Source organism: Melospiza georgiana, chromosome 16, assembly GCF_028018845.1.
Source record: "Melospiza georgiana isolate bMelGeo1 chromosome 16, bMelGeo1.pri, whole genome shotgun sequence".
NCBI classification, from domain to species: Eukaryota; Metazoa; Chordata; class Aves; order Passeriformes; family Passerellidae; genus Melospiza; species Melospiza georgiana.
The window spans coordinates 7,109,726-7,135,161 of NC_080445.1; the positions used below are offsets into that span (position 1 = coordinate 7,109,726).

The 25,436-nt window shown below is 41.0% G+C and overlaps 2 protein-coding genes across 2 annotated transcripts in view; both read right to left on the reverse strand.

Moving 5' to 3' along the window:
• Positions 1–1,341, reverse strand: part of CYTH3 (cytohesin 3) — a 48,613-nt gene extending 47,272 nt beyond the window's left edge. Inside the window, exon 1 of the mRNA XM_058035452.1 lies at positions 1,143–1,341. Coding sequence (XP_057891435.1) covers positions 1,143–1,173 — 31 coding nt within the window. The 5' untranslated portion in view covers positions 1,174–1,341. The remainder of the gene's footprint in view (positions 1–1,142) is intronic.
• Positions 1,342–15,627: 14,286 nt separating this feature from the next.
• On the reverse strand, positions 15,628–23,674 carry LOC131090399 (small integral membrane protein 10-like protein 2A). The gene is made up of 2 exons (XM_058035749.1): positions 23,486–23,674; positions 15,628–21,991 (listed from the first exon to the last, which is right to left on the reverse strand). Exons 1-2 carry the CDS (start codon positions 23,669–23,671, stop codon positions 21,971–21,973), a joined length of 207 nt encoding a protein of 68 aa, XP_057891732.1. The 5' UTR covers positions 23,672–23,674; the 3' UTR covers positions 15,628–21,970.
• Positions 23,675–25,436: the final 1,762 nt, after the last annotated feature.

The following is a 25,436-nucleotide window of genomic DNA, read 5'->3' on the forward strand; positions in this document are numbered from 1 at the left end:
AAGAGTTAAGTCTATCGCTGTCAAAAAAAGCAGAAATGCCTGCTGAGAAATGGCCACATTACCAACCCACTGCTTGAAGAATTATTTTTCTGATTCATCACAGCATTATTTTTTCAAGTTGTCAAAACAAACACCACACCCTCTTGATTTCCGAGTTCTGGGTAATTATATTTAGAATTAGCAAGTAGCACACAACTATTAATCATACAATGCTTAGCCCTTACTTTACCTATTTAGAGATCAGCCAATGCATTCAAAGGCCGCCTGTTTAGCATCTGGTTTAAGATAAACCCTCATCGCACCACCACGGCACAGACGGGCACAGACACACTGAATACAGGGCAGGCCATGCACAGGCGATCCCTCTGCCCCAGGGCAGGATCAGCTCCTGCTCAGCCACCATTATCGCTGATGATACACAAGAACTGGTTATTTCAGGCAGCAGCTTTACACACGCACTCACAAAACACATTATAAATTAAAGGAGGGAAGCGTGTGGCACGTCTGCAGTGCATTAAACTGGGGCAGCGCTCAAGCCGGTCGCCGAAAGATAAAAAAATACAAATAAAAGCTTCCCCAACATGCGAGTCCGGATTTTCTAAAAGTAGTATCTAGCAAGGTTAACGCCGCTGCCTTTGGAAACAGTTCACCTTGTTTAAACTGGCTGAACCACCCCGTGATTATCACCGAGCCTCCATTAAGATGACACACACAAACAGAGCCCTCGCAGAGCTCAATTAGTCTTTTCTCCACTCCTACACCACCAGACGCGGACTTTTTCATATTTCGCCCCTTCCCCTCTCTCAGCAGAGGAGCAGCTGCAGCAGCGAGCGCGGGGCTGTCACGGCGGCGGGGCCGGGACCCGCCTGCCCTGCCCTGCCGCCCCCGGACCCGCCGCGCCCCCGCCAGACCCTGCCCGGCCGCGGGACACAGAGCCCCCATTGTGGCCCGACCCCCGCCCGCCCGCCTGCCCGCCCGCCTGGGCACTGCTCGGTAGCGCCGACACAGCGGCTCGGCTCGGGGGCGCCGGGCGGGACGGGGCAGCACCGGCGGCAGGGGCCGCGGCCGCAGCAGCTCCCAGAGGCTCCTGCCGTCCTGCCGCCCGCAGCGCCGCGCTCCCCAGGCACGAGCCCCGCACTCACCGCCGCCACCTCCGCCACCCTCTTCGTCCATGTTGGGACCGCGGGCAGAGCGCTCCGCGGCGGCCGCGGCTCAGAGAGGCCCGGGGCTCGTTCCACTCGCTCGGCGCCTCGCAGCCGCTCCTGCCCCTTCTCTTTCTCCTTCTTCTCCTCTTCTTCCTTCTCCGCTGCTACTACCGCCGCCGCTCTCTGCTGCTGCGCTCCGCAGCCCGGTCCCTCCCCGCCCAACCCAACCTCAGCCCCGGCAGCCACCACCGCCTCGGCCCAGCCGCCCGCCCCTCTCATGTGACCCGCCGAGGGGAGGCGGCCCCGCCCGGCCCCTCCGCCGCCACCCCCGCGCCGCAGGGTCGCGGCCAGCGCCGCGCTGCTCATCCTCGGCCGACCTGTGCTGCGGAGCGGGGTCTCCCGGCTGCCCTTTGCGGTGTTCCCTCCCTGGCAGGTCCCGTACGGCGCGGCCCCGCAGCGCCCAGGCCCCTCAAGCGACTTGCCCGGGGACTGTCGGGGGTCGCCCGGGCGGTTGGGAACGAGAGGAGCCTGGGCCGGGTCACTGGGCTCGTGCCGGCCGAGGTCGTGTTTTGGGGTCTGCAAGAGCCAGAAAATGTCTGCAGAGCCCCTGACTCTTTTGTGGAGGTCTAAAGACTCTTTTGGGAATTCTAAAGGGGAGCGGGAGGAGACTGGAAGGTGAGGGCTGAGTGGCCTGAAGCCCTGTAGTGAAGGGGGACGAGGTGGGTTGAAGTCTCTGGAAAAGAGCCCGAGACATCTGATGTTTCTGCATATATTCTGCTGGTTTCTTGCTCCTTGTTCTTGTGTCCGAAGCTGGGTGCTTCCCTGCCACAGAGGTCATGGAGAGCCTGGTGTAGAAATGGGATTGTGCCCCTTGGGCCGTGCAGGGGTTTTGTGTTGGTGAGCATTGTCTGTGTGGGCAACAGAAAGGACTCTCCTGCTTACTGCCCTAGGAGCCAGAGCATCTGCGCCATTTCTTTAGTCTTCAGTAAAGATCTTCAGTGAGTTACCAACCATGGGAGTCAGGATATGAGCAGCCTCCAAAGTCTGTAAAGGTAAGCTGAAGTGTACTGGCACACATCACTCTTCCTTCCTTCCTTCCTTCCTTGGCATTGCCCCTTATTATTTTTTAAAAACCGTTTGTGTCAAAATTTTATTCAGAAAGGAAACTGTGGGAGGAAAAGGTCAGCCAACAGGAAAATATCGGGTTTTTCATTTTCCTTTTGTAGGCTGGCATGGGACAGAGCACCGTCTAGGAAGCTGTGTCAGGAGCACTCACCTCTTGACACGGCTGCTAATAGCTGGTTATTACAGCCCATTTTGCTGAGAGCTGAGGTTTGCTTCTGACAGCTGCTCTGGTAATAAAGTGTTTTACCTCATCTAAAAATCGTAAACCTTTAAAATACTCCTCATTGTCATTCGTATTTGAAATTAAATATTGTTACAAGTTTAGTAAGTTAGTTATAAAAAAGGATATGATTACATAAAACAGAAGCATCACCTTGGTGAGAGATTTATTTTGAAATTATGTCTATAAAGTGCCATTAAAGGATGGTTTAAAATAAGTCAGTGCAGATGAACTGACAGTGGGCTCTGAATATTTTTGCACACTGAGCAAACTGTTCATTTACATTAGTGGGGAATCTGGTTCATGAGAAAAAGTCTAATTTTATAATCAATCACAGATTGTTTGCTGTCATTTAATTTATGCTGTTTTACACCTTTATATAAGGTATACATTTTTATGCCTTCCTTCCTTCCTTCCTTCCTTCCTTCCTTCCTTCCTTTCCTTCCTTTCCTTCCTTTCCTTCCTTTCCTTCCTTTCCTTCCTTTCCTTCCTTCTCCAAAACACAAAAGGCTTATCACTCATTCTATTAGCAGGGGAGAGTGAAGTGTGGAGAACAGTCCTCCTCCCACCCATTCAGTGCAAAATTCCTGTTGACTGCATGACAGCAAAACTAGTTTTAAAACTCTCCAAATTAATAGCAAAGTGAAAAATTGTTTTGTGATGGAAGGAAGATATGAGAAATGTCTGTCCTAGTTACAAGTGACCAGTTGCAATATTTAATAGAAACTTCTTGGTGAAATCCAATTCCAAACTCATGAGGTATGGAAAATGCTCTTTATTCTACCTTCATTAGTAACTTGAATAGGGAAATTTTCAGTGTTTTGCTGAATATATAGCTTACTGTGTTGGCACTCTGGAATATATGTCATTTAATACCTTCTCAGGAAGAATCTCTTCTTTTCAGTCCTGCTTTAGTAGGATGACTTATTAATGATACATAGTACAAAAGAGTAGTGAAATTATAGTGTTCTCTCCAAGGCCTTTGTGTCTTTGAAAGGATGGCAGATATTCCTTAAAATATTTCCATTCATGCTGTGTGTATCATAAGTACACTTACTTTCTCCATGTGCCTGATCCTACAAGTGTTCTAAACATAAAACTTAAATCTGTGTACAAGGTGCTTTGGTGGACAAAGCTGTTCAATGTGTAGCTGAGAGGTGCCACAGAAACTTTTAAGAACAAAACCTTTCACCCTGTTGCCTCATTTTCCTGTGTGTAAAGTAAAGCTCATGTCTGGCTGTAAACCTAACTAGGTCAGGAGTAGATTTTTTTGAAAATGTGTAAAATCAAGTAAAGAATTACAGTCACAGTTCCAAGTTGTAGCTATGGCAGTTCTACCATAGCAGAACTCCTCCCTGGATTTTGGCAATCCAACAGCAGCACCACTATCATTAAATATGGGGTAGTTCCTTACCAACAAAGATGCCAGGAGCAGTACAGGTAACAATCTCAGCAAATTCCAGTACAAACTCCAATAAATTATTTCCTGCTCATGAGAATAACTTTTTTTGCATCTACTTTATTTTATGGAATTTTGATCATTGTTCTGTTTTGAAGTATATATCAATTTTAATTCTTTTCTTCATATGGTTGAGACTTCAAATCAACAGTTTTCTCAGGATTGCTTGAGTTTTTTTCCTTCTTGTAGCATCTTCAATAGTCTTAGGTCTATTTTTACCCCCAGTATGTTTTGTCAGTTTCCTATCCACAAGACTAACCTTCAGTGTTGGAAGAACTTTGTAGTCTGTCATTCATATAAATAATAGTCTAATAGAAAGTCTTTAGTGGAAAATTGGGCTTTCTCCAAAACCTGCTGTTGGCAGGGTTGATTCCTCAATGATAAATGTGGTTACTTGCTGATTTTTCAGGTAATATACTTTATCTGTTTTTTATTCTGTCTCTTTTTGGATAGTTCAGCAACTGTTCTGATTCAGTTTCCACTAAGAAGTAATTTGTCATGTCATTTTTCATTTTAAGAGTTGAGGAGCACATCTGTTATGGCATTTGTCCCTATACAGAGAGTCAGTGAAGACAACTGAAACCCTTACATGACATTTTTGTGGTCTATAAAGCTCATTAAATATGAAGCCGTTCCTGTGGGCTTCAGTTAGAGCCAGATTCCAAGAGCAGTGAATGAAAATAAAAATTTTACGATTATAGATTTCATAAAGTTTTTATTTCTAATCAAAAGCATGAGCTATGAGGATGTTCGTAGTAGCATTGTAGTCAAGTGTAAAAATTCAAATTTTGAATTTTCTCAGTGCAGAAAGAAATGAAGTAACTGTTGGGCCATCAGAGTGGATGTCAGTGTCAGCCACAGGGAGATGGAATAATGCTCCTCACTGTTGGAAGGAAGACTCACCTCCGTGCAGGTATTCCTGTTTCTTGTGCAGGCAAGACATCACTCATTTGCAAGTGTGGCTGAGTGTGATTTCTGTTAGATCTGGTGAGATGGATAGTTACCCTGGAGGAAAACAGTTCATCTTAGAGACATGAACATCTGTACAGTCTCAACAATACATTCTTAGAGAAATAGATCTATACCAAAAATATAGATACGTCTTAAACAATGCAGGTGTTGTGCAGTGTTTTATAATATAGAATTGATTGGTTGATTTTGCAGCTTGCTCACGTAGATGTCTCATGTTTAGGAAAATGGTGCAAGCATTTCATTTCCTAAAACAACATCTTGTTGATAGCATCACTGTCATTGATACCCAGCCATTGTATTAAATAATACTTTTGTTTGAAATATAGACAATCTAACAGTTTTTATTTTTTAAGAAACATTGCTTAATAGTTTCTATGCAGGAAAGTCTTAGACCATCAGCTTGTCCTTTTTTTCCCCTATTTTTTTTGTATTTTTTTTTTAATTTATCAGTACTTGAATAATCTGGTATTCTTAAACCCCTCAGGCAAACTCTTTGACTTCCTCTGCCTGGCAGATGGGTTTTAGCCATGTATTGTTTCTTAAAATGTTTATGTTGTCACACTGATCATATTTTTTTCAGCTGGAAAAACATTTTTGTAGAAAATCCTGTTTGTTGGTTGTCTCAAAGGTTTTAAAAGTGCTTGTACCTTTCATTTAGGCCAAAAAAATTTTACATGCAGGTATTTTATATTGCTTTGGGGAACATCAAAGCTAAAGCTTAGCAAGTCAAACATCTTTTATGAATGGTGCTTTTTTGTATGGATAGGAAGCTAGTTCCATTAAAATAGTCAAAACCCCCAAGAATAAAGATATGTCTCTTCTAAAAATTTGGCAGAGGTTTCTCTCAGATTAACTTTGAAATCATATCCTGAATTTTATTTGCAGTTCAATTCCTATTCTTGACACATTTGAGGGTTTGTGGGTTTTTTAAGATTTCTAAATGAGCTTTATCTACCCCTAGCATCAAATATTACTGGTTTTGGAAGGCAGGGGTTGTTTCCATTGTGTAACACTGATAGGGCCCCTTATGAGTCATTGAGGAAAAAACACCAGAATGTCCCAGTGAGGAAAACAAAATGCATCAAAAATTGCAAAAGTCCATCACCTCTTTAGTTCTTCTGATCTGAAATACACTTTGCATGAGAACTTGTTCTACCTGTGTTAATTATGCACAGTACTAGACACAAGCAGGATGCTTTCTAGCATGAAAGCTGGGCCTAAAATAACAGAAAAAGAGGACTTGGATTCAAAGAACATGGGCTGAAACAGATCATGAATGGAATTTTGCATGAAGCTGGAGAAGGTTTTTCTATCTCAGGAAATTGAAAGAACTTGATGTAAATTAACTCTCAAAGGAGAGTGTGCTGATTAAGGCCAGACTGTTCCCACCCTGAGAAGTAGCCACAGTCTGAATTCCCCTCTGCTGGCTGACTCCAGCTTGGCATGGTTAGATGGATTCTCACACACCACTCTCCAGTCTCAGCAAGGCCTGGGAATTGAAAATTCCTGATTCATCCTACAGTGGGAGCCTCAGCTGGGCTGCAGACCATGCATGAATCCTGCTCTGGCTGCATGCACATGGATGGGAGCCCCACAGTTCCTTCTCCTGCCTGAAGAAGCCTCCTCAGCCAAGTCCCAGTGCACCAGGGCTGGTGTCCCCTGGCACAGGTGGCAGCCAAGTGACAAGCTGAGCTTGCTCATGACACGCTGTGTTAGAGGGGTCACACCAGGTGCTCGTGTTGATTCACCAGTGGGTGAAATGCAATGGCATATCTCCACGTGAGCTGGCTCAAATCTTGCTGCTGGCTAGTCAGCAGAGCACAAATCTGGGTTTAATAAATATGGAACCATAAATTCAGACAGGAGCAGGAACTGGCAACTAATGATTTTGACTTATTGTGGCCTCTGAGCTGTTTGTGCAGCTGTTTGTGAAGCCATGCTGTAAATCAAATCACTCAATCCAGATTTTTAAAGTTCTGTCTAATCCAACCATTTTTAACCAGAATTGTTCCATTGATTAAATTCATGCTCTGGACCCACAAACAGTTGCATTGGCACAACTGCAGCCCTGGTAGACTGGGACACACAGATGGTGTGGAAAGAAGGAAGGGAGGCTGCTGGATGGTAAGTTTGTCTGTGGGGACAATATCCCTGTGTAATTATAACCTTACCCTGAGCCACAGACTCTCCATTAATTTCACTTTCTGATCCCTCATGCTCAGCCCTTCTCAAACTGAGCCTATACTCAGGTTTACATGCTAGTTACATCTCACCTGTGCAATCCCAGATCATCTAATGGAAATAAATTGATCAAGATTAAATGTGAACATGTATTTGCATTTCTTTCAAGTTAGTGAGCTATGAGTTTAGACCAAGCTTTATCGTGGCTTTTTACTGGCAGCAGGAAGACAGATGATAGCAACTCTAACATAAAACCATTGGGAGGAAAACCACTCACCAGTCCTTGTTTTTGAGGGTTTTGGGTTTTAAATAACTTTGTACTGCCAAGTTGAATTTCTACAAAGAATTTCATGCCACATTGCCATCCAAAAATTAAATTTATTGCATCATGAAATTGCAGTTATATACTCTTGAGAGTAGGCTTTCAGCTTCTCTCATAGGTTATTTTTGAATATACCTGTTGAGTCTAGGGAAAGGGGATGATTCTTTGTTAAAAGGTGATGTGTAATATTTTAAATTCTTTTGGTCTCTAGCCAAGAAAGGTTCCTGTTTATTACAGCTGTTGCAGTTAGAAATAAACAAATGGGTCTTAGGCAGAAAAACATTACTGAAATCCTTGCCCTCTCATGGTTATATGTACTGCTTTATACCTTTCATATCCTCACAGATGTAAGAATAATCCCATACACATCTATTCCAAATAAAAAGGTTTTGGCATTTTCTTACTATAACTGAAGTGTAATTTAAAAAGCAGATCCTCACCTTAATTGTCTTTCCCCTGCTGTATTTCTCTTTATACTCTTAAAGAAAGCAAAACTTTTCTCTAGGCACAAGAAGATGTTAAGCAAGGGAGAGTCGAAGTGAAAACTTGGCAAGAGCTAAAACAAAGAATTTTTCCAAGGAAATGGAGGAGACAGGTCAAATTAATTCCTTATGTAACTCCACTTACCTCAGTACAGTTACAGGAAGGATGAATTTGGTACCTTATACCTCTGTGGTCAGAAAAAGATTTCTGTGATCTCAATCAGCACAGTATAAAATAATAATGCCTAAGAAACAGAATTGTAATTTAAGTCTGGTAGAACTGCCCTTGTTATTTTTAGTCTGTTAATATGATTGTAAAAGAACAATACGTCTGCAGAACAACAAAAGAAGTCTTCATAAAAAGATTAGTCCATGATGATTTGTAGCTTACATCCTTGGTAACATTTTTTGTGGAAAAAAGGAATTCATGACAGACTGCTAAAATGGGCAGGGACAGCAGAGACAGATTCTCTTTCTTGTATGTTCCAGAAGCTTTTCTCCAGTTTGGTGCATTGCAACTTCAACTTTTTCCCTCCAACCTCATCCTTCTCCTCTGACCACCCCTAATTCAAATTCTCCTTTCCCTCAAGACTGACTGGGTTCCACTGTGTGTGCAGGGGCCTTTGTGGCCTCTCTTTACTGATGAGTTTTTTTAGGTTTTTCTCCTCAGGCAGAAATATTCAGCCCCTTGGGACAGATAAAGGAGAGATGTTTAACCTCCACCATAATTTCTTTTCAGATTTTAAATTTCAATATGTTTAAATTTGAGATGCTTTAAAATAATGCAAATTCACTGTGAGAACCCAGCCTTCATATGCCAATCTGTAGTACTAAAGTGTAGCTGTACCCAGAGATTATTTCCATTTTAAAACCTTATTATGAAACATCATCCTTGCCTCTCCTCCCCCCTGCCAAATTCAGGAAATACTTTAATTATCAATGTTAAGATCTTTTAATACAGTAACATTAAAGCATTCATATAATGTATCAGTGCAGTGAAATTTAAGACAACAGTCTGTCTTTTTTATCCTTACCAACTTGCAACTATCAGTTTTAATGCAGAGGAAAGTGTCTGTGTATACAAGCATATAAAAGATGTGAAAATACAAAGGCATTTATTGAAAACAGACAAAACCAGGAAGATGATAAAATAGCAGAAGGAAGTGGCCTCACATATAAAAACTTTTGCTTTGTATAGCAGAATTTATCACTAAAAGCCCTGGCTGGCAGATTGCCATGATTTGGACTAAACAAGGAATGTAACATAAAAAAAATTTGACCTAGTGTACAAAACCCAATAGAATCAACAATGTCCTACAAAGTGATTAAATTAAACATTTTTTGTTTCCTTTTAATGTGGATCGTTAAAAGTTTTGTTATATTTTCAAATAGCAGAAATCTTATTTGCACAGATGCAAGCTCCCCTCTTAAGGATGTCTGCATTGATCAGGTGAGCCATTCAGCAGGATATCTGAAATTCCCAAATATCCAAATTAATCAATGATAGTGGAGCTATGTTTTGAAAGCAAATAATCTTATTTCAAAATAGTGGAACCATTAAAGCATATTTTATAAAAAGTTACATTACTTCAGTTTTAATGCACAAAGCTGCTTAAGAAAATGTGTACTCCTCAATGTTTTCACACTGGCTAAAGAATATGTTTTTTAAATAGACTGTGTTCTCCATTTCTTTTTGTGTTTGTGTGGAAAAAAATGAAAACATTAGAGAATAACAGTACAGTTATGCCTGAAAGACTTTCACATAGCAGTCTTTGAAATCTGCTGGTGATGGAGAACACTTCAAGAGCATGACGATCTGGGCACTTAGTTCAGTTACTGTACCAGCTGAGAACAAATGAATTATTTTGTGCTGGGATGTTCTTCCCCCTGCCTGCATTCTGCTGTTCCTGCTGGAAGTGCTATCCAGCAGGACATGGGTAATGAGCACAGCTGAGTTCTCATGACTAACAAAACCCTGCCCCTTTACTCTGAAAGGCTTTTCCAGAGCTTGGCAGTTAAGGAGGACTCCAAACCTGAAAAACAAGGTGGCAGATAACTACAATTAAAACAAACTGATAATTTTTTCAACGTCTTAATCACATTTGCAAGATAAATACACTGCCAAGTACTAGTTATGTTCTTAAATATTGTCTCATTCACAGTTAAAACCTTTTCATCCTGTTGACAGGAGTGGTTATCTCCTCCATACATTAAATTAATCCATGAAGTATTTCTATGTGTTTCTTATATTTGAATCTCCAGTATCCTGATTGTTTCTGTGGAATTTCCATCTTTACTCTATACAAAGTACACTTGCCTGGCAGTTCTTTTTCTAACTGCTGCTTTTTCCTGAAATGGTTTGGACTTGCATAATTTGTACAAAGCGTTCTCTTCTATAAATGTAATTTTAATTTTGTTTTAGTAAAGTTGGGATATTCTGATACCACTTAAAAAGAGATAAATTCTTCATATTCTTCAGCTAAAATAATGAAATGCTGCCTTGAACCTATAAGAAATGAAGTAGTATTCTTTTTATTAGATCATGAAGCTGCAAATAATGACAGATAAATGCAGATAAATCAGTATTCTTAGAAATCTAAACTGCTAATCAATAAAAGATGTTACTCCAGAATACTGACCATAGGCAGCAGCAATGAGTTGAGCAATATCTTTACCACAATGGGATTTTGGAAGGTCTGTACTAATTCCAGAGAAACACAACAGCAAAGAAAGGTGTGCTTTTACCATGCTTAATGCAGCACCTACAGCTACACACTTGGGGTGTGTTTCCATTCTTTCTACTGCACTTTTAATCATTTATGGAAAGCACTTAAGCAGGAATATATCCTTGATCTAAACAAGCAGATACTAATTTGTGTATATGTTTATATTTAAGTGTTTATCTATAGTTACTGCATGCAGTCAGGAAAAGTACAATTTCATATTTTATGTTAACAAAATGGTCTTTTAGCTCTAGATCACAATATTGGAGGTGTGCTGGGAGCATGATGAGCAAAAGACTCCCTGAATGCTGCTGCAAAGCTGGTTGGACATCCTACCTTGGTTTCAGTCCAGTTTTGAGCAGAGCCTTGTCCACTCACATTCACTTGGATAACAGGAACTCTTTAATTTCCTTACAGGGCCCTTTAGTAAAAGTTTAGACACAAGCTCCACCTTTGAGTTTGGAGTCTGCCTCCATTGTTAAAACAATGTCTCCTCCCCTTCTGCTAACAATCAACAATTGTTTAACACTTCTGTAGTACTTCTTTGCCATGATAACAACAGCAACTTTTTGAGATGTCATTTAACATTTATCCCTGAATAATTGATCAATAGTAGTAGATAAAAATATTAAAATTATGTTTAACTGCATCTCCAACAGCAAGCAAAGTAATACAAGACACAGCATATCACAAATGAACATTGTGTAGCTGAGAAGGAAAAACTACAATTTAGTACTCCAGGAAATAAAAAACTTATACTTCCTTATCATAAAAAGCTTTAATAACCTTGTTCACAATTACTTTGAGCAGTTCATGTGAGAATGTCTAAGATTAAAAAGCAGTAGTGAGCTTAAAGCTATGTAAAATGTCTTATCAAAAGCTGTTACCAATTTAATCACTCAAACAAAGTAGCAAATGTTACCATTATATAAACTGGAATTCCCAGGAGATTTCTCTAAGAGGACCATCCATATGCTATAACTTTGGACATGATGTATTTTATTATTACAATTGTCAGATGGTAAATTCTGTCTCTTTTTTTCAAGATAGTACACTGAAAGATGGCTGTTCTGTGAAGAGTACAGTATTTGGGATGTATGCAATAAATTTCAAGGCCCTTCAGGAACATGATATTGTCTCAATTGGGATGGCTGGGAAGATTCACATTGACTCTGCTGTGCACAGGGCTGCACTTTTAACCCAGGCTAAATTGAATGATATTCCCATAAATCACCAAGTCCAGGCATTGTAGCTCAGCTCCCACAGGCAGATCCTCAGCTCCAGAGCTCTGATTAAGTCAACAGGGCTAGACATCAGTACTGATCTTGTGTGATTGGATTACAGGATTGGAGCTGTGATTTGTCCTACTGAAACCACTCTAAGGTACTTAAACAGATAAATCCTACTATCAGATTTCTTTTCTTATTGATTACACTTTCTGAAATGCAAGAATAAATAAAAGAAAACAAAACAACAACAACAAAAACCCCCCAACCTTGCTTTCTCCATGTAGCATTATGATAAGGTACATGTAGGGCTGGAAGGACAACAGAAATACCTCTATTGGAATAATAGTAAGAGTGTGATTTTCCTTTTCCACAAAAAGGTTGTAAAATACTTGTGCTTTTTTAATTTCCTCTGAGCCCATTTCAGTCTTTACTTAACCCTACCTCCCTGTGTGATGTGGACTACTTGACAATTTCTATTATAAAGGAAAATCGTGTCTAGGTTGCTTCCTGTCTCAAGTTTTAATTCATCCTTTCTCATCCCATGTTTCTGGCAAAATAACCTGTAGAATTAAACCACTAATTTTTCAAAACACTTTTTTAAAATTGGTTGGTCTTTCTGTTTTTTTTCTCTCAGATTTGTGTGTGAGGTTGAGAGGAGTCACCTTGTGTATCTCATTATCTTACCCTGGCTGGAATATCTGCTAGGAGGCAGAAGAGCCCTCCCAGGCACATCACCTGCTGAATTTAACAAACACATGTGAATAACAAAGATTGACCAGAAATATTGTCACTTCTAAAAGCATTCTTTTATACTAACTATAGTAAAAATAGCCATATATGAAAGGGAATCAAACCTTTGGACAGTGCTGTTTCAATAGAGGCCTTAAAAAAAACCCACTTCCTATGTGATGAAAGAGAAATGCTCAAAAATCCCTTCAGGAATACCTACAATTCCTTATGGATACCTAATGAAAATATATTAGAATTGAGCAAGTAGCAAAAAAAGCTTGATGAACTGACTGTAACAAAATACCCAGTGATGAAAAGTTCTGCAGACTTTTCTTGCCAGCTCTGGCAAGTAAGTAGTTTTGCTAAATAGAAGGAAAGCAGAAGATACAGCTATCAACTGCAAACGAATGATTATAAACCAGAAAGAAAATGTGAGGAAGAGCTCTGAAAATTATGATTGACAGTGACAACACAGACCAGACAGCTTTTATTTTAAGCAACAGATTGTTGGGAACATACACCGTATATCAAAGTGAAGGACTTGAAACCTGCTGTAGTCTGTACAGATGTTCTCACTCAGAAAGCAGCTAGAGGGAACAGAAGATAAAAGAAGGCTGTACAACTTCAAAAAAGGTTTGAATTTTCATTCTGTTTTGACAAGTTTTTATGCTACTCTCTGATTTTCAGTGTGGTAGAAAATTCAGCATCTACAAACCTGACCTAAAGTGAGAAACACCTGAAGGGGTACAAGCAAACCCTTAAGAAGGTGCTATACAACATCATTAAATAGTTTTTGTTGTTTTACTCTTAAATGCTTTTATACAAAAATTGGAAATGCTGTAATTGTTGTAGCTCTGGAGCAGGTCATACATGCTTGCAGTCAGCAGTACCTGGAATGCAAGGCTGAGATCTAAGAGGCCATTTAGGAATCCCTGCTGCAGAAAATACTTTTTTATGATACAAAGCAAGGCAGGATGGCAGGATTACTGAGCTCAGAAGGGTTATTTGTGAATAACTTCCAGCTAAAGTGATTAAGGGCTTCAGCCACTAGCCCCAGAAAAAACCAACAAAGAGCATCAAAAACATCCTGCATGTCATTGCTGCTGGCTTTTTGTTCAATGAGCAAGAGGTCTGTGTTGGTTTTGGTCCTTTGCCCTTGGGGGCACTTTTAACAAAACATCATACTTGAAAGAATTCCAAAATGTGTTTGTTTTGTTTTTTTTTTTTTTTCTTTGAACTAGAAGGTTAAAGATAAATAAAGGAGTATTTTGATATGTCTGAAGAATACTTGTGATAACAAATAGACAAAGCACTTCCTAACGTTCAAGACTTAAAAGTGCACTTTACAAACATGCCACAGTTCTTGATAGCAAAAACCCCATCCAATACCTTTTCTTTTTTTTTTTTTAATGTAAGGTGAAGCACTCCATCCTGTTTTTAAAAATCATCTCTCTAAGAAACGTGAATATCTTCAGCAGAATCTTTGATACTTGTGTTTGGTTTAAGGTTTTGGGGTTTTTAAATTTTAAGCTGCTACAATATCTGCCAGAAAAAGCAAGAGCCAAGAAACATACTGAAGAGATAAATGTTGTGATGAGTGCAAATTGGTAAGAAGTTCCTCTGGCAATCTCAGATTTGCAGAGAGGAAATTTGGGCTCCTGTACAGATGAGTTCCTCTTACAGAATTTTACAGTATGAGATGAACAAAGAGACTACCACAAAGTCATAGGCCACCACCTTAAATCCCACTTCAAAGCATCTCAGATCCTAATAGGAAGAGATTTGGATATGCGGAGTAGCCTGTCTGAGTTTATTTGCAAAAGTATTCTGAGTTCCTTAACATTCTCCATTGCAGGAATCATGCCCAATTATATAAATATATGTAAGACTATTGATAAACCATCTGAAAGTGATGACAACATGAGTAGTTAAGGCTGTGTCACACCACTGTCACAGTGGGTGGCTGGAACATCTTGGGCAAAGGTTACAATTTCCTATTTCAGGATCTGCCATACAAATTCAAAAGCCATGAGGAACCCACAGTGATGTGCAGGGAGCACTGATAGCACTTCCTTAGCCATGGAGGTCACATGCAAAACTTTACAGAACTTTATTATATTCATTTAACTATTTATTATATAGTTTTTTCCTCTTTTTTTCTGTTTAAATGCTTGTTTTGAGGGGAAATATGATCTCAGCATTCATTATGAAGAAAAAAGTGCACATTCATTTTGTACTCAGAGTATCAGCCTGTTCTTCAGGGCTGCTAATACCAGCTCTTTTCAGAACACAGCTCATAACAATAACATTCTTCCTCAAAACTATCACTAGTGGCAGCAAGGGATCCTCAGACCAAACAAAAATTAAGTTTTTTGAGTCTAGAAAAAAAAGGTCACCTGATAGCAGCTTCAGAAGAGAGATCTCTGAAGGGTAAATGGCTCCTGTTTAAATGTTTTTTTATGTTCAACATTTAGCAGGGGATACATCTTTATTCTACTCCCTTAATGGGAATATTTCATTCAACAGAAACAAAAGCTCTGGCATATCTGTTAATATCATGGTGATTTTAACTGTGCAGAGAAACACCCAGCAGTGTTTCTCATCCTGGATGATGCAAGAGTTGCTATGGCCATTACATGTATTTACCATGGTTTGCTTTCCCCTTTAAAATGAAGCTGTGCTGTAAGATTGGAGCTGGTTATTTAGGAAATATCTTGGAACTGCATTGAAAGCAACTGGCTTGTTAAGGCTTCTCACTAAAATAAAGTGTGTAAAAAGAATGCCCATTAATAACTACTGGTGGCTAACATCATTAAATAGCCTTGAGTTTACATACTAGATTCCAAGCTCAGGTGCAAGCATTGAGCCCTTTTATCCTCACAGAGGTTTTAAATTTGTTTGGTTTCTGTAAACACACATCTCCCAAATTGTACCTCTGGAAAAGCCACTCCCTGTCTGACTTCACCTTGTCAGAAACACAGTCTCTTCAAGTACAATTTATGCAGTGGAAAATTGGAATGAGAAGCACCAAAACTACCTCTTGTCTTTAAAAAAAAGATTTTTATTTCTGTTTTTAAATAGCTTGACAAAACCCATCCATTGGTACTCTGAGTTCAAATGTAAACAGTTACAATACATTACTGCTGTGTATTGATTTTGCACATGAACCTAGTTGCAGTGACAATCCATAAGACAAGGCAAACTGAAATGCACTGTACCAAGATGTACTAACTGAAAATACTCCAAAGACTGATGTGTAACTCCCTCCTGTGGTGTGAGTGAGCAGCTTCACCCTCAACAACTCCTGGCAGCTTGGGGAGCACTCCTGATATTCCAAAGCCTCTCTTCAGGTTTCAAGTCTACTGTGAAAACTTCTCTCCCAAGTTAAAAGTGTCACAATACATTTTTAAAATACATACAAAGTTGTAAACATCTTTCTCTGGAACAAAAAAATAAATGGTTTGTGCCAGCCTTCTCCACCTCCCACATTGCAATAAAAAATAATAATTAAAAAAATAGGGCCAAAGACCAAGGCCATAGACTGAAATTGTTGTGCAGGGATGACATCACAGTTTACAGGAAGTATTGAGTATCAGCATAAAATTAGTCAGCATCAGGTAGCAGAACACATTTTCAAGAAATGGTTTCACTCAACTTCAAGTGATGAATCAGGCACTGAATATTTGATTTCCTTACTTTTAAGAACAAAAGCTTAAATTACATTTAGGTATTATTTTTGATAATAGCTAAAATTGTCTACAAACAGAAAATGAAGCACTGATACTTTTGCAAGTTTGGGTTTTGACCACTTTTGCTGTCAGGTTTATAGCATTCTTCCATGAAGAAGGAAAGGAATTTGCAAAACAGACTATACATATATAGAGATCACACAAATAAAATGGACCTTTTCAAGGCAGATTTTCTTTGTGGAAGTCCCTCTGGTCATTTTCTAAAATGTTTTAGCTTTTAAATTGATTTCATCATTAACTATGAAATAACCATCTTAGTCTGAATCTTGTATCACTACTTCCAAAAATACTAAGATAATTGAGATTTTGGGATGCAGTAGAGGATTAATTTCAAAGTACAATAGGATTTGCTCTTACCAGTGCAGGCTGGTAAAGGATAGCATTATTCTAGCACTTCTGAAGTTATTACTCTTGTTTTCACACTGTCAGGAGATTGGTATCTATGACCTTGTAATTTAAGCATGACAGTTGATCATAAATATCAGTACTTTTATAGGCAACATTTGGTTTATTTTAAAGTTCTAGCAAGTGCAGCTCTTCCTTGAGGATTAGAGGCTCTGCAGTCTAAAAAGGCTTCTCCCCCCACCCCCAGTTACTGGTTGTAACAGAAACAAGTGGCAGAACACATTTTATTCTGTCCACTTTTTTTGGGGAAAAAAAAAGGTTTCAAAATATTCACCTACTCTTTAATGTATTCTTCAATTTTTTGAAAAGTTACACTAAGTTCTAACCTGAATGTGTTTTATAAGCCCCAGATTCTAGCTGCAATTCTCAGCTGTCAGAGGTACCACATAGTCGAATTAAATACTGGATTTTAATTGAAGCAGCTGTTTTGAAGAGGAAAAAAAGCAGAAATATGTCACATTGACTACACACTGCTCTGTCAGTAATACCACCTGTCATACACCCTGATGAGAGACTATGGACTCTTACATTTCTACATGGTTTCTGTCAATTTGTTGTGCATAATTAATTACAGGATAATGTTTCTGAGGTGGAACAAAATATCAGCATATGCTTATGCTGAGAAATTATAGGGAGAGAAATATGTGCATGACCAGGCCATAAAAACAAAAGGAGCAACCTGACAATAAGATTATATATTAGGAGAGTACATACAGGCTTGCTTCTTCCAAAAATTAAATGTGTATACCTATAAGGGGCAAAGGTAGAGAGAAGGAGAAAGGAAGCAAACTTTGGCAAAGTTTAAGAAAGTGCTGTCTTTACAGTCCTAATAATAACTTTAAAAAAAAAGAGAGAAATAAACCACAAACAAACAACAAACCACCAAACCTCAAACAACAACACTGAAAAAGCAGAAGGTTAAAAAATGTCTACAGCTGGAACTGTCCCCTGGTCAGGATGATGCAGACACAATAGCTGAGATTGCACTGGCTAACAACCACATGGAGAAGAAACAGCACCATCTCTACTGCATTTTGCACTGTCAGAAAGTAAATAAGCATTTGCATAAGCATCCCAACATCATACTGTGGTAAAACAATTTTTATCTACATGCAGAGCTCTGTGCACACATTTAAAAGTATATTTTCTTTTCATAGCAGTACACCACATAGTAAATTTTCACTCAAGTGTAACTAGTAGGAAATTCACTTAATATTGAGTATTTTCTTATTTCTTTTCTAATGGCAGAAATAAAACTTTGCTATGTAGTGCAGGAAGGATCTGGACACTAATCAATGAAATTTCAGATAGCACAAGTTGTTTAGTAGAACCCTGACATTTTGCTTAGAAATAACCTCTTCCTAGAGAAGGATGAGAGACAAAAATACAGAAATATGAAGGCAACTCTTGGTTGAGTATAAAGGTCCCTTACCCCTACTAAGAATGTTATTTTTCTGTACTGTAATAATCATCTGAGACAGTCCTAACAGCACATTAACTCAGGAAAGTTTTCCACACTGGACACAGTGAAGCCATGAAACTCCACACAAACCAATTCTTGGCCAAGACACCTTCCATCTTTTGAGACGAGTTAATATCAAAACATCTGTAGGAAGAGAACAGTGGCCTAAACCACATAGTGTTAGATTTATCTATAGTTTCAAAGGATGGATGCCATCCTTCAGGTTCCTTATTCTCCCTCCAGACAGGAAAAACCATTGAAACATTGCCTCAGTCAGGGCAGCAGTTCTGTTAGTGCCAGAACAGCGCTTTCAATCCATGGCCTCCCCAGGCTTAAAGTGCAGTCTGTTACATGAGATTTTAACATACCAAACTATGCTTTATTTGAATTTCAGAAGGAATGTTCAAGTTAAAATTACCTTTTAGGTTTTAAGCAATAAAATTCAAGGCAAGGTACATAAACTATCTTAAAATGGATTGAATCCACTTATTTAAGTATTCTTTGTATCTTACGGTCAATATACATATAATACACAACAAACATCCATCATTTCACTTAGCTGTATTGTATTTAAAGTGATCCTGTAATAAGTAATGAAAGGCCACACATTCAAACAAGAATTTGCTTAAAACAGGACTGTATTAGCTGGACTGTGACATGTAACACAATTCAATATTCCAAGATCTCCTGCTCCATAGGCTCGTCATCGATAAGGAGAAAACCCTTGGCACTCTGCTGTACACACATTTAAATTCTAGTTTATTGGTGGTGTCTCTCATGTTTCATTTCCTCCCCTTTGAAATCACCATGAGAAAAAGGTGCATTAAAAACTGTGGTTTTATGCCTTTAGCTACTCCTCTTGCCTATTAACCTGACAATCTCACCTCCAAGTTCTTGTACAGAACTGTGGTTCCCAAAGCACGCCGTTCCCAAATGACACACAGCAGAGAATGTTCCAGGCCAAGCAGTCAGCTGTACAAACAAGGTCTCAAGTAACAACTGCAGGTACAGCTGTGCCAATGGATCCTTTGTACAGGAAGTCCAAGCACTCAAGTTTTGGGTGCAGAACTGTGTTTGTGCACATTTTAAAGTAAGGCTCACCATACATGGAGGGTATGGCTGTACCTGTGGAGCTGCATAGAGATTAATATGGAGTTGCACAACGTTGTCTTTAGCAATCAAGGCAGCTTAAACAAGCTCCAACCCCTCCCAGCCTTCATTCTTCTACCCTCAACTCTGCCAAGTGTTTTCTGGGTCAAGATACAGGCAGACAGCAGCTTAACACCGTGACTCCAAGCCACAGACATCTGGGGAAGTGTCTGTTTCTGGTGTTCTGGGATGTCAGATCCACATCACTTCAGGAATCTTGAACCTCTGCAACACCACGTGCTAACCTGTGTTAATACCACTCACTGCAAGGCTGATAAATTACAGCAGTGGAGATGAGAGTGGATGGCTTGACTGAGAGGGAACTGCTGCTGTCAGAGTAATTACTTATGATACATAATCCAGTATTATTTTGGGACTTTCAGTCACTTTGTGACAGGTGATTGCATGGTCAAAAGTCTACAAGTTAAGCAATCATTTAAAAGCACACCAGGGAAAAGTTATTTTCTAAATGAAAGTAAGTGGCTTTTCATCTCTTTTAGTATCCAAAAGAAACAATCAGCCAATGGGGATCATGAAAACACAATGTATCACTTAACATAAAAAGTAATATATCTTATTTTCAGCACTCAAATAAGATTTAAAAATTTCAGCACTTCTCTCCCTAAGACTCATAATCAGCATCTTATCTTCATAATCAAGGACTTCTCTACATGTGTGCTAACAGTTCAGTAACCACCACACTGGAAAGTACTGGCTTTCCAGCTAAGTTCAGTTCAAACCAAGTACAACATCACTTCTTCTCTTTCCAAGATGAAGCAAGACCAGCTGGCAAAAAGGATACCCAAAATGGATGTGTAAACCACTTTACTCCACATTAAGTCCTCACTTTTAAGTCAGAGTCAAGGGGAAGCTGAAAATGCATCCTAACCCTCACACCCATACCTCCCTCTTGATGTGAGCCTTCAGAGCACATTAAGCTGATCTACAGCAATGCCCCTGCTGAGGATTTTGGACATCAAAGTTTGACCTACTGCAGGATGAGTTTCTCCACTGAAGTGCCACCAGGAGCCTATTCCTCAAAATTCTATTCACCAGCAGCTCTATGGATTCCAGCATCCTTGCCCTGTTCTTTGGCAAACCTGTCCCAAAGCCAAAGCCAACAGGCCCAGAAGCTGTTACTGTACTTCAGTAATAACAATCACTCTTTCAAGGAAAAAGAATTGTTTTAGAAAGTTGTTTACAGTGTCTGTTGTAGCACAATAAAGCTCACAAGGCATTGTTAAATTAGAGCAGTACCATCCTTGGAAAGAACACTGCTGACAATTATGCTGTATTGAAGACCACCCTCCCAACAGCTTTCCAGTTCAAAGTGTTTTAAGGACTGATACATCAGCTGCTGTTGGTTCAGAGCAGGAATTCAATTCTGCAAGAAACAAGTTTCATTGGAAATGGGTATAAATAGTAGTAGCCAGAACACTCCACTAGTACAAACTCTATAGAAAACAAAGGATCTGTGCTAATCAAATCAGGTTCTAGTTTAGTGTTATCAGCAGACCTGCAGAAGTCCCAGATCTGAAAATTATGAAGTTCTTTACACTCAGATGCAGCTATTCCTTCAAAAAAAAAGTCTTCCATCAGCCAGTTTAACTAGCAATTATACAACTATAGTTTTTGCTTCAGCTAATTCTCACTAAAACCTGAACTGTAACCTTGTCTCTTATTTTCTGCTAATATTAAAAATAGTCGTTATTCAAACCTCAGTACTTTTTTACCTTCACTACTGCATACCAGAGACCTGCTAGTGCAAAAGCTAGCACAGAGATTACTAGCTGTATGATGTGAAAATTATTAGTCACATACTGTATATTCATAAGCATTTGCTCATATCCAAGTGTTTGCTCTGAAGATACAAGGTTTAAGCAACAAAGGAAAACACATGGTTTCTGGTTGTTTGAGAGTCCCATAGCAGAGTTGTTCAGAGAGGCAACCAGATTAGAACAGGAATCAGGAAGTCCACCAAGCTCCAATACTTTAAAAAATACAAACTGCAATTCATTCTCTTTGCTACTGCTCATTTCTAATTCCAGAAACCACAGGTTTTTATTATACTGCAAATTTCCCAGCCAGAATTGTGCAAAACATACAAAGTTGTCTCCTGGGCAGCCTGAGCTGAAGTCTCCAGAGATGCTCCGAGCTTCTTCCAGCCAGCCTGTTACTGAAATGCCACCAATGCAGTGAGAAGCCCTATGGAGATTGTCTTTCCCAGGAGAAAAATGCAGATGAAATGAATCCTTCCAAGGAGCAGCTGCACTTGAGTTCGTCCCTGCTGATTCACTGAAGCTCAGAGGCATTTCCTTGCCAACAGAAGACAGAGGTATAGTATTAAAGAGAGAAAAATTCCTGGTGTTATGTAATTCTTGTGAACTGCTACTATGATTTTGAGAACTGTCCAACATGGAATGCACATGTGTCAGATGAGCTGCTGGCTTGTGGTGATCTGGGCCACTGTCACATACTCGTTTCTGGGTAAAATCTTCTTTCTTCATAGTCCTAGAGCACACGAGCACAGCTTTGATGCTTCACAACAGGCTGGATTTGAACAAGAGTGACTGACTCTAGTTGCAGCATACAGCAGAAGCAGCACACCAAGTCACAAGTCAATGGATCTCAATATGGACCTAAAGAGAAAGAATGCAGGAAGTTATTACACTGCTAACCCAGTTTCCTGGTTCCCAGTGTACTGAACCAAAAACAATTAACAATCTTTCACATAAAGAATAAGCCAGCTACAGAAAGTAACAGTTGTCCCAGCAAACAAGTCTCCCTACAGGCTGCTTGAGCACATCCAGAGGGGTAGGAAGTGTGCCCAAACACCAGCTGCCTGTCTATAGTTTCAGTTTAATCTGCTACAAGCTCTCTTTTGGTGACAGGCATGAAAGTGAGTCAGCAAAGGAGCAGCCAGAGAGATTCGCTGTGTAACAGCAGCATTTCCCTTCACCAGTGGACAGGCTGGGGCTGATTAGAGGCTTAACATGGAAGGTTACTATTAAAGTAATCCTTAATTAATTAAGTAAACAGAAGTGCAAGCTGAAATCAGGCACACAACACTGGAAATCAACAAAAGCTTCCCGGAGGGAACAGGTCAGACTGGCTGGCCCAGCACAGTTAGCGGGAATCAGCTGTAGCACAAAGGAGAGCTGGTGGTGTTCCAGGAGGGCCATTCTGTACCAACACTGATAACCAGCAAAGGCAAGGCTTTTTCAGCTGCCAGGGTTACCAAGCTACGTGTACAACTCCTGGCCATCTGGCTCATTTTCAAGCTTCAGAATATTAGGGCAAATCGCAACAACAAAAATAGGAGATTCCACATTTTGACCTCTTCCCATTTCAAATTACCTTTTACAAGTAACAAACCCTAACCAGACTTGTTTTTCAGGCCTTGGCCACTGGCCAGATGTCAAAATTTTCATTACAGCTATGTTTACGAGGAGAAAGAGTGTCTGATCCTGGCTAGAACAGATGTTTGTAGCAACAGTGCACAGCCTGTTCCTGCTGCCAGTTAAGGTAAAAGTAAATCTTTTATTTCATCACAAAAACAATGAAACTCCAACCCTACAACAGGTCAAAGCTGTGTTAGAGTTCCAAGTTTTGTAGAAACAGGCTCAAAACAGGAGAGATACAAATTCAATCTGAAGCATCTTCTTCATGCAATAACATTGATATTTAAAACTGTGCATTTTCTGTGCTGCAACTGTTCTTGATTTCAAAAAAACCCCAATCAACCGAGGAAGGAAATTGTTTTCTCTGCTCCTTACAAGGTGTCAGGACCGTGCTATCAAAGTGCACATATTCACGATTTATTCCCAGTATTTAAGTCAGCCATGGCTTAGGCAAAGGCACAGCAGAGCGGCGGGTTTGCTGCTGACGCGCAGAGCGAGCAGCCCAGCGGGGCACTCGCCCCCGGCCACCGGCAAGGGCAAAGCTCCGGGGCTGCGTCCGTGCCGAGCCAAGCGTCGCTGCCCGGTGACACGGGGCAGGCACAGCCCCCGCCCCGCCGCACCGACGGGCGCTCCTTCGGGGGCGCTCCGCCGTTACCGGGGAGCGGCTGCGAACCGCCCCCGGGCCCGGCCGGTGACACCGGGACACGAGCCCGGCCCGGCCCCCCCGCCCACCTGCAGCCGCACGTTGAGCATCATGGAGGCGACGATGTAGAGGTAGGGGAAGTTGATGCGGAGCTTCCAGGCCAGGTCGAAGAAGATGAGGAGGGTCCTGGTGAGCCCCTTGCAGAACACGCCGTAGGACCTGGCCGCGGCCGACTGGGAGAGCCTGGCAGCGAGTGCGGACAGAGCCGCCGCCATAAACCCGCCCCCGCTCCCGCGGCCGCGCCGCGCCCGGGCGCCGCCGCCGCCTCCCCGCGCTGCGCGTGCCCGCCGGGCGGGGCGCGCGGCCGCGCGTCAGCACCGCGCGTGCGCCGGCCGGGCCGGGCCGGGCTGCCGCAGCGCGCGGCTCTGCTGGATGCGCATGCGCGGAAGGCGGGCGGGGCGGGCCGTTGGAACGGGAGCGGCCCCGCCCTCACGCGCCGCCCCTCGGCCCGGCCGCCGGTGTCGGTGCCGGTGCCGGTGTGATGATTGTGGGGCCGGCACGGCCCTCATCGAGTCCCGCTGCTGGCCCTGCACAGAGCAATCCCCAGGAGTCCCGCTGTGGGCCTGAGAGCGTTGTCCGGACACTTTCTGTCAGGTTTGGTGCTGTAGCCGCTTCCCTGGGGAGCCGTTCCAGCCCCGCCGCCCGCTTGGGCAATGTTCTGCTGCTGACACCCAGCTTTAACCTCCCCTGGGTTACCGTAAATCAACTTGTTTTGTGAGGGCCTGAGCCAGATGTGCTCTCGGGCCTGCTCAGTGACACCTGCACTGATGGATGTCGTAGAACGATAGAAGGGTTTGGGTTGGAAGGGCCTTTCAGGGCCCCCAGTCCCACCCAGGGACACCTTGCACTGTCCCAGGTTGTTCAAACCTGGCCTGGGTCACTGCCAGGGCTGGGACAGCCACGGCTTCTCTGGCAGCCTGTGCCACGGCCTCACCTCCCTCACACGGGGAATTTTCTCCTAACGTCTAAACCCACTCTCTTTCAGTGTGAAATGTCAACGATGGTTTCTGGGTTTGGATGCATTTTTTTGTTATTTTGTTGTTTACACTGCCATGTGATAAATGAGCCAGCTACTGTCACAAGGAAATGCTTACTTTGCCTTTCAAGCCAATATTTGAGTTACATAATGAATTAAAAATACACTGTTCACATCTGGGTTACACACAAAATTTTAAAACCATTTTGCAAACATTTCCTAGGAAGGTCTTTGAGATAAATTACCATCATGACACTTTTCAAGTAGGCAAAAATGTCCCAACAGATGAACAGTTGAGCAATATCAGTTTTGGACATGGCCCCATTTTTTTTGCCCTAGAACTGTTCTTTACAGTTTCCATTCAATCGACTTTCAGTAACTGAAATGAAACAGAAAAATCAATACATTGACCTAAACTTCTTATAAAATACTATTTTATTGACACAGAATCGAGCTGATAGAGAAAGAATCATTCCAGAGCAGGACATTTAGCAGCTTTACATTACTAATTGGAAAACCATGTAGGATACACAAAGGTTAAATCAGGAAACAGATTAACTTTATATTTACTAGTAGATGTCTGCCATTAGTTCTGGCTCCTGTTGCACATTGCAACATGAGTGACACAGTATCGATTTTCAAATCTTGATTAAGAGGAAATTACTTTCTACACTAAAATAGGCAATATAATTACTAAATTAGGTCATAATAACAAGTTAGCATCAGTATTTATTTGGATCTAATTATTTCATTAAATGGTGAGATTGATAAAACACTCTAGCTTTCCAACAAAGAAATTAGCAGATAATGCAATTGAATACCAATTGAAGAGATTTACCAGATTTTGTCACTTGAAGATTTGGAAATTAGCTAATTATTTTGATAGTGAAACTAAACCTCAAAGGCATCCCACACTTCCTCTTTTGATTTCAGCTCTGTCATGGTGGTAAAATAATTTTCAATTTAGCTAAAACACTGATTACTTTATTATGCAGAAACCAAAA